Source organism: Euleptes europaea, chromosome 8 (assembly GCF_029931775.1).
Source record: "Euleptes europaea isolate rEulEur1 chromosome 8, rEulEur1.hap1, whole genome shotgun sequence".
Classification (NCBI taxonomy): Eukaryota; Metazoa; Chordata; class Lepidosauria; order Squamata; family Sphaerodactylidae; genus Euleptes; species Euleptes europaea.
In genome coordinates, this window is record NC_079319.1 from 29530190 (window position 1) to 29548849 (window position 18660).

Here is an 18660-nt window from a genome sequence, read left to right on the forward strand (position 1 = left end):
CCCTATCAGTTACTCTGGAGAAAATGGCCACTTTGGCAATTGGATTCTATGGCATTGAAGTCCCTCCCCTCTCCAAACCCTGCCCTCCTCAGGCTTCACCCCAAAATCTCCAAGTATTTCTCAACCCAGAACTGGCAACCCAAAGGTATTATAAACTTGAGTACAGTATTGCACTCACAACAATGGCAATCTTGTGCTACTTCCACAGCGCTTAGTATTTTGCTGCGGGGGATAGTAACAGCATTGCAAAGAAACAAGGCAAAGTGTTGGTGTAACAGTGCCAACGGTTTATAAATCTTAGATTAGGGCTACTTGCCACTATGGGTTGTTTCCTTGTTGTAGCGCTGGTAGCCTTCCACCCAGTTCTACGATCCGTGTCACGATGCTCCTCTTCACAGTTTCAGACTGTAACCAGGCAAGCGCCACAGGGACTTGGCTCAGACCCAGCTTGCAGTAGCCATGGGTCCATCAATGAACCATCAAAAGCCAGAGAATGGGCCCCATCTTCATTGTGCTGGTCCAGGCAGTTGCTCGTGTGTTTTAGAGAACCAATCATGACTGTAACATTACTACTGATACTGAATAAAAGGAACGTGTCTATAAAAGGCTTAAAGTCATCAAACTTTTTAATGTAACTTTCCTCGAGGGATGGTGGGTACAAATATATACATATATATTTACAATTTCTCTTCTTGGCATCGTTTTCTTTTTCCTTGGTTCTTCCCAGCCTTTTGCTTTTCACTGGCAGCTTTGGGCGACAATGAGCTTTACAACGGAGCACTTATTAAAGGCTTGTTTCTGTATACTGCCCTTTGCATTTAAAAAAATTACCAGCTTTGAATAGGCACAACAAAGTTTTCAGAAACTGGCAATGAGACAGAGAAATGGCTGATAACATAGGATGTATTAAGAAACAGCCCGATGATGCACTGTGCAGTTGTGCATACTTTGGTGCGTGGACCATGTGCACAAGTCACAGTTTCCAGCTGTACAGATGCATTATGCACAGAAACTGCCTAGCCAACTTCTGTTTACTTAGCCTTGGTTTCTGAGGGCTCGGTTTCAAGATCCAGGTCTGCTTGGCAGCAACGGAACACCATCTGAATATACTTTGTAGTGGTAGCTACAAAATAATAGAAATGGATTACATTATAAAAAATAACACCCCTCATTCAGGGCACTTCTGCTTAGTACTAAAAGATTCATTAACATGACACTACAGCTTCTGTTTATTAGAGTGGCTAGGTTATTTCAAGGAGCACTTGGATAATGAGGCTTGCCTGTATTGCTGTAGTTCAGTGGCATAGCAAAAACGAAGAAGCAAAACCATAGATGCAGCGCCTGCTTTATAAGTATGTATTTCAGTTCAAGAAAAACCGTTGAAATAAATATTTTAAATTTTTAAAAACTTACTAAAACCCTTTTTTGGGGGGTCTAGTCTTCCAACACACAGCATATGCACATGTGATTCCCCCCACAACACAAATGAAGGTGTGTGTTCCTTACCAAAAAGCCTCTGAAGGTACCAAGGTCTCTTTTCAACTGGTAAATAGATGCCCAAAAAATAGGCAGGGATTCCAGAGAGTGCTATACCAATTCCAATAAGAGAATTGATTGTATCGCTGTACAGAGGGACGATGACGAGGAAAAGGGTGCAGAAGCAATACACGACAGGGAAGAAGAGGCTGAGCTGCATATGCAAAAAAGTCAAAGCAAGTCAGGAAGGAGTACAAAGGACATGTAGCACAATCTCACATGCAAAAGAACCTCCATCATTTAATGCAAGTTCTCTTATAGCTGCTAATTTGCTTTGGATGCTCTAGCTTCCGCTAGATGCAGGACAGTGTTGATTCCATGTAAAAGCAGTTACATGGTTTGTTAGTCAAGACTCTCCTTTCTGGATAAGTCAAGGCAAAGATGAATGAGGCATCCCCAAAAACCTTAGGTGAGAATAATAGTTAGCATTTATATAGCACTGCTGCAGTTTAAAGCACTTTGCACAGAGTATCTTGGTGCCATTCTTGCAGCATCCCTATAAGGAAGGCCAATTATTATCTGCATTTTGCAGGGGTGGGGGGGAGGTGGATGTAGGCTGGGGGACTGTGGCTTGCGTAAGTCCACCAGTGGTTGTTAAGCAGTTATGACCCTACTAAGTCCACTGTCTTCGACAGACTTTAAAGGATGCAACTTCTGCCTAGGACTGCACTGCAGATCATTCAACAGGCCATCATGCCTAGTCAATTCAATTCAATAACCTTTAATAGGCATAGTTCATGCCCAGTCCATAGGTCACAAAACTGTACGAGATCTCAGAAAAATGTAAGGCCGCTTCTAATGACATATTCTAAATTAATAATTTTAATCTTTAACATTTAATCTGAGAATCTTTAACATCTGAATTTAAAAAAATGGTGGGAAGGAGGATGTTTGAAATCAAGAATCTTTCCCTATCCCATTCATAAGTGATGCTTTGTTGTTGCCACCTATGGCAAGCCAAGGCTAGCTCCTCCTTCCTCATGTTAACCAAATTCTAGGGAAGAGAAACAAAAAGTATTCTGCATTTCTCTAATGGTTGGTTGGGTTTTCAAGCTGAATCTGAGTAATATGATAATAGCAGTAGCTAGCGTGTAGTGGTTAAGAGCAGTGATTTGGAGTGGTGGAGTCTGATCTGGAGAACCGGGTTTGATTCCCCACTCCTCCACATGAGCGGCGGAGGCTAATCTGGTGAACTGGATTTGTTTCCCCACTTCTACACATGAAGCCAGCTGGGTGACCTTGAGCAAGTCACACTCTCTCAGCCTCACCTACCTCACAGGGTGAGGTGGTGTAGTGGTTAAGAGCAGTGGTTTGGAGCGGTGGAGTCTGAGCTGGAGAACCGGGTTTGATTCCCCACTCCTCCACATGAGCGGCGGAGGCTAATCTGGTGAACTGGATTTGTTTCCCCACTCCTAAGCATGAAGCCAGCTGGGTGACCTTGGACAAGTTACTGCTCTGTTAGAGCTCTCTCAGCCCCACCTACCTCACAGGGTGTCTGCTGTGGGAAGGGGAAAGGAAGGTGATGGTAAGTCGATTTGAGTCTCCCTTAAGTGGGAGAGAAAGTCGGCATATAAAAACCAACTTTTCTTCTTCTTTAATTTTATATTAGCTCCCAAAAGACAAATAAATGCACAAGGCTGGCTTTATTTGATGTAGTTTCCCAGCACCCTCCAAAATATTTGTCTATTACCCCAATACTGAACTGGATTCCATCTGCAGAAAATGCTAATTCAGTTTGTTTCTAGGCTTAAAGGGATATTAAGCAGAAAAAAATGTGGCTTTTCAGCACAATTGTTTACACATTCTTAATAGCAGCGCTGCATTCTCTCTCTCTCTCTCCCCATTTTTATGCTTTATTTCTGTTATTTACTTACTTTAATGGGTCGTGATCTATCTGGCTGGGTATATCTTAAATATATTAATCCTGCAATAGACAGTCCAACGAAAAACCAATAGCTGAAGCTGTAGAAGTTAATCAGGAGAAAAACATCTTCCACAAGGAGATATATCAAAGTCATTAACCCCTACCAATTGATAAAAAAGAAAAAGAAGTCAGAGGAAGAAGAATCCTATATACATGGTCTAAATATATGATATATTTATTTCTTTAAAATATATCTGTTGTCTCTGCTTGAGGCAGCTCACAAAACAAAATACAAAAAAATCACAAAACAGAATAAAAATTTTCAAACAGCCATTAAAAAACAGACTATCATACCAGCCATTAAAAAAAACACAAGTAATCAAGAACAAGACAGTGTATAAAACAGCACAAAATGACAGCCTATATATATTCATAAAATAGACCCCGTGCTAGAAATTCTATTGTATGCCTGTATACAGCTGGCAATACATGATGCTCTATGCTTAAAATCCAGTACGAATATTCTGATAACATTTTTAAAATCATTACTGTTATTTTTCATATCCTGCACAAAACATACCTCTGCAGGATTTGTCCTTGATTTTTTAAAACTTGGTTATTTTCTCTGGATTTGTATAACATTACATAAAATAGCCTATAGTTGCCTCAGTCTAGCAAGAAAAATCTGCATGCAGATCATTTTACTAGATCAGCATCTGTATGTTCCAGAGTACTGCACTGATGCTTATACATACATTTGGCAATCTAAAGGTAAAGGTAGTCCCCTGTGCAAGCACCAGGTCATTCCTGACCCATGGGGTGATGTCACATCACAACGTTTCCTAGGCAGACTTGGTTTGCTGCGTGGTTCACCAGTGCCTTCCCCATTTGTCTTCCCTTTACCCCCAGCAAGCTGGGTACTCATTTTACCGACCTCGGAAGGATGGAAGGCTGAGTCAGCTTTGAGCAACTTCCGTCGAGATCGAATTCAGGTCGTCAGCAGAGCTTTGACTGTAGTACTGCAGCTCAACACTCTACGCCACTGGGCTCCTGTGTGGCAATCTAGCATTTGCTAAAAGAGCCACTAGGTAGCACTATGTTTAGGCCAACTTCTGCAGCATAGGTAGAGGGACAGTAATTCCTTTAGAACCCAGTGGCAGAGTGCACAAGTGTAGTGGAAGATTTTAGGCTGCAAATGAATCATCATCACATCACTGCTGCTCTTCCCCATCAGCTCTAGCCCTAGGCAAAGTTAAACTCTTACTTATTTTTGCAAAGAAGAAAAGTGGAGGTGTATATCTGTGTATTGTGTGATCTCTGGAGGTTTATGGGTCCCTATGCTATGTGTTATCTGTCACATATGACAGGAGGGCTTTGAGTATACCTAAGTGTGAAGGGAGAGAGAGACAGCCAGTGACTCTGTGTGTGTGTGTGTGTGTGTGTGATTTGACGTTTGGCTCACTTCACTTCCCTTTCTTGAGTTATCTGCTTGACTTTTTCCCATGTGTTGAGCTCTAGTCTGGATAAGGCTAGGCAAAATATTTTCTGTGCATTCCACTCCCTGTGCTGTATGTCCAGTATCACAGTTTTGCCCAGGCCTCTGCTATTCCAGCTGTGTTGCACAAGCAAACCAGTTGGTGGGATGTCTGCATCCATTAATCAAGGTGGTATGTGTTTTCCAGTGTCCATGATCAGGAACTGCACATACAATAGCTGGAGATTAAATGTGGACATGCTTCCAAATGTAATTTAGCCAATGTGATCTTCATCAGTGCAATATAGAACAGGGTGGTCCCTAACTTTGTTGAGTCTGTTGGCACTTTTAAAATTTTGACAAAGGGTAGTGGGTGTCATTACAAAATAGGGGAGCAATTATGAAATGTTGGGAGATTCCAAGCCAAGCATCGTCCTATAGTGGAGGCGGCTATTTCTGAATGGGTGCTACCTGCAGCCACCAACATGGTGCATTCAGGGCTCTTCTTCTGAAGCACCTGCTGGTTCAGCAGGGTGAAGGAAGGTCAGGACTGGCTCTTTGCTTTCAGGAAATACCTTGCAGGGCACTGTGGCACCCATGGGTGCCACTTTGGGGTGCCACTTTGGGGATCGTTGTTTTAAGAGCTATGATTTCATGTCTTAGTAGTATGCGCAATCTTAGGCTTGGTAAGGGCGGAGCTGATTTGCTTGGATCACAACATGCAGCACTAGCTACAATTACACATAGAAGTAATATAGGTTTGAAAACAGTCCAGATGTAAATGTAACAAATGCAAATGTTCTTTGCTTCCTTGTATTTTGCAAATATTTACATTAAAAACAAGAGCAGGAACAGGTGTGAAACGTTTCATATGAATCAAACTCAGGCTGTTGGGGAGGTGTCCTTCTCTGGCTCCAACGTAGAAAAGTCTAACACAAGGGGGTGGGGAGAGAAAATATATTAGGGCACAATCCTATTAGAGTATAACAACGTGATGGTGACATGGAATTAAAGAGCAGACTGCAAATGGACAAGCCCCAGGTCACTGTAAGAAATGACTACTTCTTTTTAAGAGTGCTTAAAAAAATTAGCGGTTGCATTACCGGCCTGTGCCACTGTCACATGGTTTCCATGATGAAAAGGAGAATATGTTCACGTGCCTCAATTTTTACAATATTGTAACATAGCAGAGAATACATTTTCCCCATCCCCACAGTCTGTTTAAACAGTAGGACTATCTTTTCTTTTGTCTTTTCCTTCTAGTACAAAGGAGTCCTTGTAGCATTTGCCATAGGTAACTGCTTATACTATGTACCCTCTTATGGCGAACAAAATGAGCTTGGATGAGTTTGCTTGGGACAAGCGAAGTTATACATGGCAATAAAGACTTTTTGCATTTCTAAAACCAACCACCAGGCAGCACTTAACTTTCTAATTTCATGGACTCGGATCCTATGACTGAGTGAGAGTTACATGTCTTTTCCAACTTTGGTATGTAGAACGTGTACCAAAGATGGACAATAAATTTGGTGCCCGATTCAGACAAAATGGCAACCTTATGCGTAGCATTACAAATGGCACATGCTTCTGATACACATGGCTGGATAACCCCAAAGGTAATATCTGAAAAAAATCTTAGTTCTTCTGTGGAATCCTAGAAGTTAAAATATCCGTTGTACCTAACAATTCCTTTTTCTACAAATGTGCCAGATAAATTAAACTTAATATCTTCTGCATAAAGCACCTACAGTTTACTAGACTCACTGTGTAGGCAGAATCAGAGACCGAGCAGTTGCCTTGGTAAACAGTAGGTTGTGCTTTTACTGTCATTTTACAGTTTGCTTATTTTTGAGCAAAATGTTCTCTTGATGCAGCTTGTGAATGGAAAAGAATGAGACCGGGCTTCAAAAACACTAGTGCAGTACAGTATCCGGCGCAGTCACTTTTACAAAAACGCTTCTGGCTTCACCTGCACAAACATTAGCTTCTTAACCTGTACCTGGAAGCTGCAATAATAGACGAGTTTAATCCTCCATAACAAGACATGGCCACTGCGATGGGGATAATCCATTTAGCATGGCTAAGAGCTTCATTACCAAAAGTCTGTAATAGGAAAAAAGAAAGAGCTCATTCAGCTGGTTTCACAATGTGAGCCGACTGTCATGGAAATTTACAGCTCAAGCAACCGCCAGCCAGTTTGCAACAGTGATCACCTTGAAAAAAATTTAAACAGCCGGGGTATTTTCGTGATCCATGACGCACAGCTAAATTGCCGGTGAGTGGGTGATTAAGCAATGACAAGCAGCACAACAAGAGAAAAGCAATACTCACATGTAAAGAGTGGGGCAGACCGGCCGTTTATTTACAGGGGAAGTTCATGGTGGGCTTCTACCCTGGAGGGCTGCTGGCGGCCAGGAACAAGCAGAGCCAAGCCCCGGGACCTTTTGCTAGCACTGCAGAGACTGCTCGGCTTGGACCCTTCATAGGGTCGCCAACTCCAGGTTGGGAAATTCCTGGAGATTTGAGGGTGGAGCCTGAGGAGGCAGGGTTTGGGAAGGGGAAGGACTTCAGTGGGGCATAATGCCTGGCCTAAGGTTACCCAGTGAGCTTCCATGGCAGAGTAGGGATTTGATCCCTGGGTCTCCCAGAGCCTAGTTTGAACCGCTAACCACTAAACAACACTGACTTTAGTCAGGTGGTTGCTACTGAACAGTAGCAAGCTGTTGAGTCTGGGTGAGTCTTGCATCAAGTCGCTTAGTCACTGCTGCCAGGCCTGGCCCTGAGGCATTCTCTCTCAAAGGCCAAAACAGCCCTGGAAAGGCTCCTGCCCATTCCCAGTGTTCTACTGACAGAAACCAAGCTATGAAGGCTAGCAATACTGTTGTGGTTGCCTAGCAATAGTCAATGAGGACATTCATTTCTTAAAGCTGCAGGTACTTTTTTTTTTATTGGGATAACATCCCTATTTATTTATTTTTCAGATATTTTCAGGTTTGTAGAAAAATCTGTCTTTTCAAAGAATCATAGAGTTGGAAGGGACCTCTAGGGTCATCTAGACCAACCCCCTGCACAATGCAGGAATTTCACAACTACCTCCCCCCACATCCCTAGTTTAATATCTATATTAAATAGTTTAATATCTATATTAAACTGTTCATATTATTTTTACAAATTATGCATCTGTTTATTTTCTCTTATAATGTTGCTTGGTTGATTTAAACTTTATGTTTTTACCTATCTATTTTTTTAACATACTGAATATAACTCTACTTAAATCGTTATCATACTTTCTAAAAGTTACATGTTTGCATATTCATAATAAGGTTTTCATTTTCTTTGCAATTCTTCCGTGAGGAGGTCTCTGGAGAAGTGGAACGTTCTAAATAAATAACAAGATTAGCTTCCTGGGCCTCTCTTGTCTGTCCATGGCACCAGCCTCTGAATTTAAGTGTACACAGATTTGGCCATGTTCAGAATTAGATATATTGATAAAGTCCCTTCTAATGCTATAGTCCTAAGGACACATTCCTAGGAGTAAGTCCCAGTGAATAACATGAGACTGACTTCTGAGTAGATCTGTTCAAGGTTGCTCTCAATTATTCTAGTTGCTTTCCTCATTCATTAGCGGAAGACCGACAATAAAACCAGGTCCATGCACATTTATTTATTTATTTATTTATTTATTTAGTATTTAATATTGTCTGAATGGGCGGGAAGGTGGCATGGTATAGCCTTGTCAGGGTTGGTACTCAGATGGGAGACCACCAAGGGACACTCTGCAGAGGAAGGCAATGGTAAACCACCTCTGCTTCTCTCTTGCCTTGAAAACCCCTTGCTGCAACATGATGGCACTTTACACATGCACATTGTCTGGATTCTATGGAACTTTTCTGCCAGTTGTGATCCCCCACCCAGCCTTTTGCACCAGTGGAAGGCTTCTTGAGCTGGGGAAATTTCTTCTGTTAACAGGAAACTACTACTGTTAACAGGAAACGCTAGATTTTAATCTCACTTTTCAGATGAAAGTGCTCTCAGACTGGCTCACACTAAGAAAATACCAATTAAAATGATGTTAACATTCAGTAGAAATATTCCCGGGCAAGGAAATTCTTAGTTGGCACTGAAGCAAATAATAATGGAGGGATCTCCATTACCTCATCTACCTTTTCCTTAACTGAGAGGGAGGGCATCTGGGCCATCTTCTGGGCATGGAGTAGGGGTCACTGGGCGTGTGTGTGGGGGAGGTAGTTGTGAATTTTTTGCATTGTGCAGGGGGTAGGACTAGATGACCCTGGTGGTCCCTTTGAACTCTATGATTTTATGATTCCTTGCTGTTTTCTGCCTTCTTTGTGAGGGCATCATTGATGGTTTTCTTCCATGTGGATAAACAGGTTTCTTTGCTCTATGATTTATAACATTTTTTCTAACTTAGGTTGTTTTTTTAAAAAAAAGAACAGTTTTCTAACAGTCATGCATTCTATGGGTGTGTTGATGACAGTTTCAGAAACTGAGCCTCTAACAGCTCCCTCTTCTGTTCTGCTTTAAGCAGTTCCTGGTAGCTTCTCCTGCATAAACATCACTTTCGAATGCACTACGCAACAATGACTCCCATTGTCCACGTGAATCAGACAGAAATACCAAATTCTGCAGGAAGTACCCAACTTCAAAAGCCCAAGGGGAAAAAATGCAACTATGCTTTATTTGCATAACCAACCCTGTTAGTCATCTGGTAGATTTAGTTCAGATTTATGTGTGTGTTAAGTGCCGTCAAGTCGCTTCTGACTCATGGCGACCCTATGAATGAAAGTCCTCCAAAATGTCCTATCTTTGACAGCCTTGCTCAGATCTTGCAAATTGAAGGCTGTGGCTTCCTTTATACTTGTCACAAAATACTTAGCATGGAAGTATGTCTTGACAGCCATTCCCAGGGCCCCTGAGAGGAGAGGACTTGGGGAGGGGGACAACATTTGGGAGGGGAAGTCAGTTGGGGGGGCCCTGAAGTCAGCATCATGCTGTATCCAGCCAAATGCTTTTCCAATGATTATTCTTTTGATGCAGTTCTGGCTGCAGCCACTAGGGGCTCAAGGAAGACTAAGCACATAAAAGACATTCTGGCTAGATTCACCTTTCTGCAAGACTGAAGCAAACTTGCCTAACAGATCATACTAAAACTAGGGTTGCCAGCTCTGGGTTGGGAAATACCTGGGGATTTTGGGGGTGGAGACTGGGGAGGGTGGGGTTTGGGGAGGGAGGGGCCTCAACAGAGTATAATGCCATAGAGTCCACCTTCTGATGTGTCCATTTTATCCAGGTGAACTGATCTCTGTTGCCTGGAGATCAGTTTTAATGGCGGGAGATCTCCAGCCACCACCTAGAGGTTGGTAACCCTATGCTAAACCCATCAACCAATCCAGCACTGGAGCAAGACAAGACAGCACACTGATGGCTGCTACAATTAGCCTGCTATCAAGGTTGCTTTCTCCAATAATCTAGCCTTTCTCTATTCCTTTGCACACAGCTCAGCCAGATCTTTTACACTTTCCCAAGCAATCTTAATTGTGCTTTACGTGTTCTGGTTCTCCACATCCACTGCTCTTCATTTCCTTTCATTTAATCCAATTTTCCCAGGGAAAGAACAGCAGTAATTCCCCCACACACAGTTTGCTCTGGGAGAAGGAATATTTGAACTGAACACAGCTGGTCAAGTTGCCTGCCTTTAAATGACCAAGGGAGGTTTTCTTCTCATTTGCTTGACTCGTCCAGTTTACTGCAACGTAGAGTCCAAATCCTGATCAACAGCTCAAGCTCTCCCCTCAGCAATGGTAGAGGGGCGTTTTAAAAGGATTCCGACTAGTGAAAGACTTTGCCCGTGTGAAACTGGAGAAATGGAATCAGTGGCTCATGTGTTATTAAGATGTCCTTGGTACGAAGAAGAGCGTTCCAAGCACCTCCTCCTCTTGTTAAAGGGCCCCAGGGAGCCCACAGAATCAGCAATATTGCAGACACTTTTGGAGGGGGGAAAAAGAACAGATTACATTAGCCACAGCTGGGTTTTGTGCAATAGCTCTTAAAATCCGCCCTTCAAAGGTTTCCACAAAGATTAGTTCAATTTTAAATTAGGGAGAAAAGTAAAACTCAACTTGATAGTGGATTTGTACTGTATTTTGTACTTGTTTTTTAAATTAATTTATAATTGTGAAATGTAAATAGTTTTACTAAGATTTTTTAGAATGGCAATGCTGCAATAAAAACTTTGTCTGTCTGTCTGATCAACAGCTGATTTAGTTTAATTCAAAGGCCTATCAAGGAGGGTTGTTCACAACATCTTACATACTGTTCTGCCACGTGCAACAATTAACTCTAGAGCACATGTGATTTGCAACTTACCACAGCCACGGCATCACTTTCTAATAGAGCTGGCATGTCCAGCACAACATAGTAGGCCACGTTCGTCAGTAAGTAAATGATGGTCACGAAAGGCATTGAAATTGCGATGGAAAGTGGCAGGTTCCTGCAGAGGGAAATAACATAGTATGGCGCATTACTCACAATACAGTAAGTGGTAAATCAAAGAAAAGGGGGAGGGGGGATATTCAAATTTAATCATGAGGCTGTTTGCTAATACATCTTTCCACTTGGAAGAACTATGCAAATGAAATTCATAAAACCAATCTCTCTTGGAGTAATATCGGGTGCCCAAACAACCCAGAACTGCAAATTTGAATGATATACATTTGGTTACTGAAGTAATCAATATACATAATTGTTTATAGTTCACACCCAGAGTGGGCTGACACTACAGGGATCACAGAGTAGCTGCCTGACAGCATAGTGCGCATTCTGAACATTCTGGATAGGCAGTCAAGTTGTCGCCTCTGATCATGCACTTCTGCTTTACCACACCCTGTTGGAATAGGCAGTGACCGGAATACCAAAAAAAGAAGAAGAAAAGAAGACCCTGCAGGAGGCAGCAAGAGGAAGTTAGATAGGATAGTGAGGTCAGCACCTTTTCTCCTGCGAGCTGTCTTTCCTTGTCCATCTCCAGATTGCTAATCTTAGGTCAAGATCCTCCTTCTTCTTGGAAGTTCCACTGTCAGTTTTGCTCTCTCTCAGCTAGTCATGTTGTTAGGACCCTCTCTCTCTCTCTCTCCTCTTTACTATCAAGTACTTTCGTTTCTGAATGAACCTTTACCTGCTCTTTATTCAGGTCATGCACCTTTGCTGTCTTAATTACTCTGCCAACACCACTTCCCATTATGGGTAGCCTTAGGCTGGAAAATGGAAGGAGATTACTGATGACATGCCATAAACTTTGAGGAGATGACTACAAGGTTCCTGGTTCTCTTGAGACAGCCAGGAAAGCCTTATATCCCCTCTCCCCCACTAGTAAGGGTTCAGAAGGTGTTTCAAGTGGCTGGGTGTGTGTGTGGGGAGGGGGAGAGTCCCATGACTGAAAGTCCTTGCACCCATGGAAGTTCTGTGCTGGATCTAGCCCATTATCTGTAAAACTGAATTCAAATATGCTGTTATCCAAAAGAATACTGGGAACATGTCATGATCCTCTGACATCCTCATTTAAATGGCAGTGTGGTAAATGTGATGATGTTCTCTGATACAGGCATGTACCTTTCTGGATTTTTCATTTCTTCAGTGACAAAATTCAGTGTATCCCATCCAGAGTAGGAAAAGAGGGCTGAGTAAAGAGCAAGAGCAATGAATCCTGCATCTGTTGTTGAACCTTTAAATGGATCCTTAAGATTTTCAGTTTCTCCTGTGCAAAATGTCAGAAGTCTGCAGTTATTTACATATCTGCATATAATCTACATGCAATTGACATGAAATAGAGTAAGTTCAGCATGCTTATTATGGGTACAAGGTGTGCAGAAGTCATCTCATGTTGTCTTTTCTGTAAGTCAGTTCATACGTTACCTTCTGTAGTCTCCTGCACATGTAATAGGGTCTTGAAAGAGGTATGTTCTCATAAACTGCCTCACATCAGAGAAGGAAACTCATGGAAGGTCAGTTTCCTGTGAGCACAGATATTCAGACTGGAGCACCTTCCACATACTGAAGTTCATTTGGAGTCTTCCATGAGTTTCATCTAGTGACAGTACCCTGCTCCCACAGATAGACCATAACCACTAGCAGTTAAATATGCAAGAGAGCCACCAAAAGTAACATATGAACTGACTGTATGTAAAAACAAAAAAACAAAACAAAACAAAAACCACTAATGTGTGGATCTGAAATCATGAAGGCTTTACATTGTCCAGTATAATTACTTGTTGAGTACAGAAAATCACTCCAACATGATGGTCATGCCCTATGCCCATCTTTGCTGGATATTTTAAGGTATAGAAAACCAAATGTTTAGTACATTGCACTGAACTGTAATTTCAGGAGACACTAGATGCTGATATAAACCATCCATAGCAGGGGTGTCAAACATAAGGCCTGCCGGCCGGATCTGGACCCTTCAGAGCTCTTATGCACCCGGCAAGCCAGCCAAGGTAGCCACCCCGACCCCACTCTCAATATGGGATGGTGAGGCATGGCCTGGCCCAACCAAGTGACTTTTATGTCATATCCGGCCCTCGTAGCAATTGAGTTCGACACCCCTGATCTCATAACTCATTCACTGAAGTTGATAGAATTATTCTGGACAAGTGTTTTGTGGACAGCTGTCCCAGGTTGATTCATGCTATCAATTAGCAGTGTAATCCTATGCAAAGTCACTCCACTGCAGAGTCACTTCATGGACTTGAGTAGCCAGGCTTAGAGTGATATGATTGAATAGGATTGCACTGATGGTTACCATCTGTTTTATTGCCAACCATTTACAGACATGCACAAGAACATTGTCCTATCACATAAACAGGCAGCACATAAATAGACTGTGCCAAGATTTCTGTTAGCATGGAAACTGTTGTTGAATGTACCATGTGTTCATACAATACATTGTTCCACATGATCATACAGCTGGGGTTTGACACAGTCAAAATATATGGTGTAAACTGGCCTATATACATTTCAAAGCATTAAGTTTTGTTAGTATTTACTCATAGCATGTTCTTACCTTGGCCAATTTTATAAAGACCCACTGCTATTATCATAATAAGGGCCATAACCTTTGCATATGTAAAAAGGTCTTGTACTCTGGTTCCCCACTTCACACTGACACAATTAATAAATGTCAGGGAGCCTAATAAAAAAGATGGGACACAAACAAGATAGACACAGTTATCTGCACTTCAACAAGATATGGGTCAACTGAAGAATTTTCATTAACTTAATAGGAGTTTTTTTCTAAGCAAAAGAAGGTAATAAAAATGTACTGGGTGGTGGTGGTGGAGAATCAGATTTTCCAGAAATGAATTATGAAAAACATCAAATGATAGAGCAACCAGAGATTAAGGAGTCTAGACGGGGTTTCACTCCTCACCGGGAAACACTCAATTAAGATCCAAACCAATATTTTTATTGGTTTAATGTATTTTAGCGTTTACTGATTTTCTCATAAGCGATTTCTAAGGATGTGCACTAGCACCAAAATCTGGGTTTGGAATCCAAATTCGGAATTAAAACCCTTTAGATTCAGATTTCTAAATTTAGATCATTTGGAATCTCCAAATATCTAGAACTCCATTAAAATAAATAGGAACAGCTTATTTTCCATTAAAAAAGCCCCAATAAGGCAAACCACTTTTGAAAGGTTTCTTTAACCCCTCTGACCCTTTCCTAGTGCCTATGCCAACCCCAAAGAGTTAATGGGGCACGTGCACACTGCCACAGGTACTATTGCCAGGCAGAAGGGTTTCATCTCAGGGGAGCTCAGCAATGGTAGGTTGACCTTAAGGAAAAACAGTTTTTCCAAAGATCCAGGTTCCAGGCATGGCTTACAATGTCCCCTGCCCAAGAAAACACCCATTTGCTGGGTGTGCTTTCTGGTGGGCAAGACATCCCTCCCATTGCTACCTTGGTCAGATCTCCCCAAACAGACTCCTTCTCAGCCCATTAAGTCAAAGGGATCCATGTATTTCAGCTTGGAGGCCTCCTGCATTTACGCTTCCACATCAGCTTTTGCTATGTCCTCCCTCTGGCAAAACCGTAGCAACGCCGATCAGTGGGCGCTGAGCTGTCTGCCCTCACCAGCCTTGGTGCTAGGCTGTTTGTGGGATGTTTTCTTTTCTTTTCTCAAGTAACCAGGCCAGGTGGTCTGAGGAATAGACTTCACTTTCCTCTTCCTGCAAGCAGCCGAGCCAGCTTTCTATAGAAGTCAATGGGTCTCCAAGTATTAAGAATTATTATGAACATATGGAACAATAAAATTCCAACTTGGGAATCATTACACAATTCATAATACTCATTCCAAATATGGCATTATTCAGTGGGTCTGAATATTTCTGAATCTGAATTGCACATCCCTTGTGATTTTTGCCATCATTTATAGAAAAGTGGCAAACACTATGGTCCATCTTAATTTTTGAGATTATATTTTTAATTGAATTTTATAGGGTTATTTATATTTTAATTGTATTTATGCATGCTACCCTGAGCCGGGCTTAGATCAGGAAAGGTGGCGTAAAATACAATAAAATAAAAATAAAGAATAAATATGAGTGCAAAAACTGGAACAAACTTGTTTTTATAACTCTGGCTGTTTCATCTGCAAGATGAGCAGAAAGTTGAGAGATTCTTATTCTTTTAGTGCCCTCTAGCATTTAAAGAGAAAGTTGCAGCTTTCTATTAAATATCTTTGTACTTTAGTTGAGCACACTGCTTATCTCCAAGAGCTATGCAAAACTGAGTCTTTTGGTAACAATGTGCCCCCCCCCCTCTTTTTAAAGCATATAAAACCAGGTAACTAGCATACAATCTATATTCTCATATGAGATGAAGTAGTAGTTATAGGAGAATTGTTTTAAAATGAGCACTAGATGTCTATCTACATTTGAGGTTTGAAGATAAAAACAATTGCTCACAACAGAGGAAATTAAAGTCCTGTCGCAGCCAGTAGACAGAGAGTTGGGCTTGGTTTCGAGGGACCTAGGGTTCAAGGCTCAGCTCTGCCATAGATGCATTATGTTGCTTTTGGGAAGACTAACTCTCAGCCTCTTTTCTCCATCTACAAAATGGAGAAAACAGTAATTAGGTCATAGGATCATGGTCACAAAGGACTGGTTATACTGTGTGCAGTCTGAACAGACTTTTTCTTGCTTTAGAGTAGCTCACCACGATGACACAGTTTGAGAATTTATAATCAAACGTGTAACTGAAATATATACAATGATGCACACATAAATGCAGGAGAGTTAGTGGTGGTGTGTAGTAGTTGTAGTGTCAGACTAGAAGCTGGGACAGCCAGGTTCAAATCCTTACTCTGCCATGGAAGCTCACTAGGTGACCTTGGGTAAATTGCTCTCTCTCAACCTAATCTACCTCACAGGGTTGTTGTAAGGATAAAACAGAGGAAGAGAAAACAATGTTGCAAGCTGCTTTGGGTCTCAGTTGGGGAGAAAAGTAGGGTATAAACCCTAACCCTATCTAAATATGCAAATAAAATACAAATAATTGAAGTGTTCTCTGAATAGCACTTTCCCCCTCCAAAATAAGAACATAAATATTGTCTTGCTGTACTAGACTAGGGAGAGCCAAATACACTACACTCTGAATCTGAGCAGAATTATTTATGACATTCAGGAACATTTCTTATTTAATAGTTATTTTGAAGCTTCCCTTCGTGGTTTTAGTTTCCTATCTATTTAGGTCACCCATATAAGGCCTTATTCAGACAGAACACATTGGATCATCTTGCTGTATAGTGGATGATGACTGAAAGTGACACAGGCAGAGATTTTTCTTTCTTTCCCAGCCCTGAAATTCTCAGGCAATTCCCAAATACCTTAATTTTTTTAAAAATTGTCCATCCTCATGCAACATCTGTTGAGTTAACTGACATCTTGTGGTTTTTTCCTCAGAGGAAATGGGAAGAAGCCAAACTTTACTACCAGTGTTCCCCCCTCGCCCCAAGAAGCAAATGAAAGTGAAGTTTGCATTTTGAAGCTTTGCAGTCCAGTGAAATAATTGCACCAACTGACTCTTGCTTTACTTACAGATGCAAGCAGCTGCAATCAACCTCACTGCTCCATAGGGTGGTTCACAAAATGGAAATATTGGCTGAACAATATAGTTAGCAAAAGTGATGGCTATAACAGCCTGGGTTGTTGGTTCAATAATGAGCAAGGAAGACCACAGTCTGATAAAGGCTATAAAGCCTCCAAACGCTTCCAGAATGTAGGCATAGCTGGCTCCAGATTTAACTATAGATGTTCCCAGTTCAGCGTAACAAAGTGCTCCAAACAATGAAAAGATCCCCCCAATGGCCCAGAGGAGGAGTGAAAGTCCGTAAGAAGCGCTGTACATCAAAACCCCTTTGGGGGACACAAATATTCCAGAACCAATCATGTTCCCAACTATTAATGAAATGCCATTGAGCAATGTGATTTCTTGTTTCATCTGCATTTTTTCTTTTTTGTTCTCTATCACCAAGTCCAGTTCCGTCTCGGGCACATTCTTCTTGTTGCAACACATTATCCAAGGGGCCGTCATCTTCAATTAATTATTATCTGGAAAAGAAGCATAAGGAGAGAAAGTTTTGTCTTTTTTTAAAAAATGATGCCATCACAAAATACCCAGAGGGACACAAAAAATTGGAAACTATATGGTGTCTCTTTACTGCATGGTGGCTGTAGCCACATGTGAAGATCCAGGTAGCCTCTGGTCAGAGAATAAGTGGCAACAGTACCATTTGGGGGTACCATTTACCTACCAGCCAAATATCTCAGGGAACTTTTTTCCATCTAGTCGATAATGTTTTATAATAAGCGACTATGAACTTTTGAGAATGGGGCACCTCCTATCCCAAATGTACCAATACAAGCAGCTGACAGATACATTAATTATAAATCATTACCACTGCTGCATTCTGACTGTGGAAGTATTTATAACCATTAAATAAAGGACCCTTCTCTCCATACCGATATCCATGTGGGTGGTTATATGGTCACAGCCTGAACAAATTTTGCACAGAGAAATTCTCAAGCTAATTTTCCTACTTTGAATTGAACAGGTGGGTAGGTTCTTAGCATCAATGTCTTACATTGATTTCAAATCCTGACACTTTGCCAAATTTCAAATTTTGTGTAAAATTTGATTTCAGCTGAATTAAGGACCATTCCTTTTATTCGACAAATGAGATATGGATAACTAGGAAACCTGAGAACAAGGTCCTTTCCTGCTGCTGGATGGAAAGCCCAATCTGCAATTGCCTAGTAGCAGCTATGGTCAGCCTTCCTGGGTTTTCATTCAATGCAACACCCCTCCCTCTTGGCTGGTTAGCAGGGCAGTGTGAAAGGAACCAAGCTTCCCTTGGGTTCCCCTTTCGGCAGAGCACTTTCCTGGCAACTGGCAACTGGATACAGTAGCACTGGTAGCTATAATGGGGACGAACAAAGAAGGGGAATTAAACGTTCACCTTGTGGGAAGGCAGAGCACACAGGACCCCCAAAGCAGCCTCTCCCAGTTTCCCTCCCCTTTAATAATATGACCCCCACACTGTCTGCATATCCACTGTCTATAAGAACTGTGACCCCTGTGCTATTTTTTAGCAGAAAAGTTGTGTGCTTGCGAAAGGGTGAGAGTAGGAACCTCTTGGAGGAAGACACATGGTAGATAACGGATATGACTACTTGTTGTGAAATAACACACACAGGCTGGTTTTACAACC

At 41.7% G+C, this 18660-nt stretch overlaps 1 protein-coding gene across 1 annotated transcript; it reads right to left on the reverse strand.

The window, feature by feature from the left end:
• Positions 1-1018: 1018 nt before the first annotated feature.
• Positions 1019-17489, reverse strand: LOC130481646 (Y+L amino acid transporter 2-like). Its single transcript, XM_056854391.1, has 9 exons — positions 16988-17489; positions 13951-14076; positions 12501-12645; positions 11262-11385; positions 6874-6977; positions 5707-5803; positions 3411-3560; positions 1507-1690; positions 1019-1123 (listed from the first exon to the last, which is right to left on the reverse strand). The coding sequence occupies exons 1-9, from the start codon at positions 17481-17483 to the stop codon at positions 1032-1034; spliced, it is 1518 nt and encodes a 505-aa protein (XP_056710369.1). The 5' UTR covers positions 17484-17489; the 3' UTR covers positions 1019-1031.
• Between the last annotated feature and the right edge of the window lie 1171 nt (positions 17490-18660).

Excerpts from the sequence above, each read along its gene's own strand:
- LOC130481646 (XM_056854391.1), bottom strand. The coding sequence starts at position 17,483 with ATGACGGCCCCTTGGATAATGTGTTGCAACAAGAAGAATGTGCCCGAG. Across the intron at positions 5,804-6,873 it reads TCTATTATTGCAGCTTCCAG|ACTTTTCTACGTTGGAGCCA; the intron begins GTACAGGTTAAG and ends CCCTTGTGTTAG. Across the intron at positions 3,561-5,706 it reads TTCCTGCTCTTGTTTTTAAT|GGGTTAATGACTTTGATATA; the intron begins GTAAATATTTGC and ends ATCAATTGGTAG.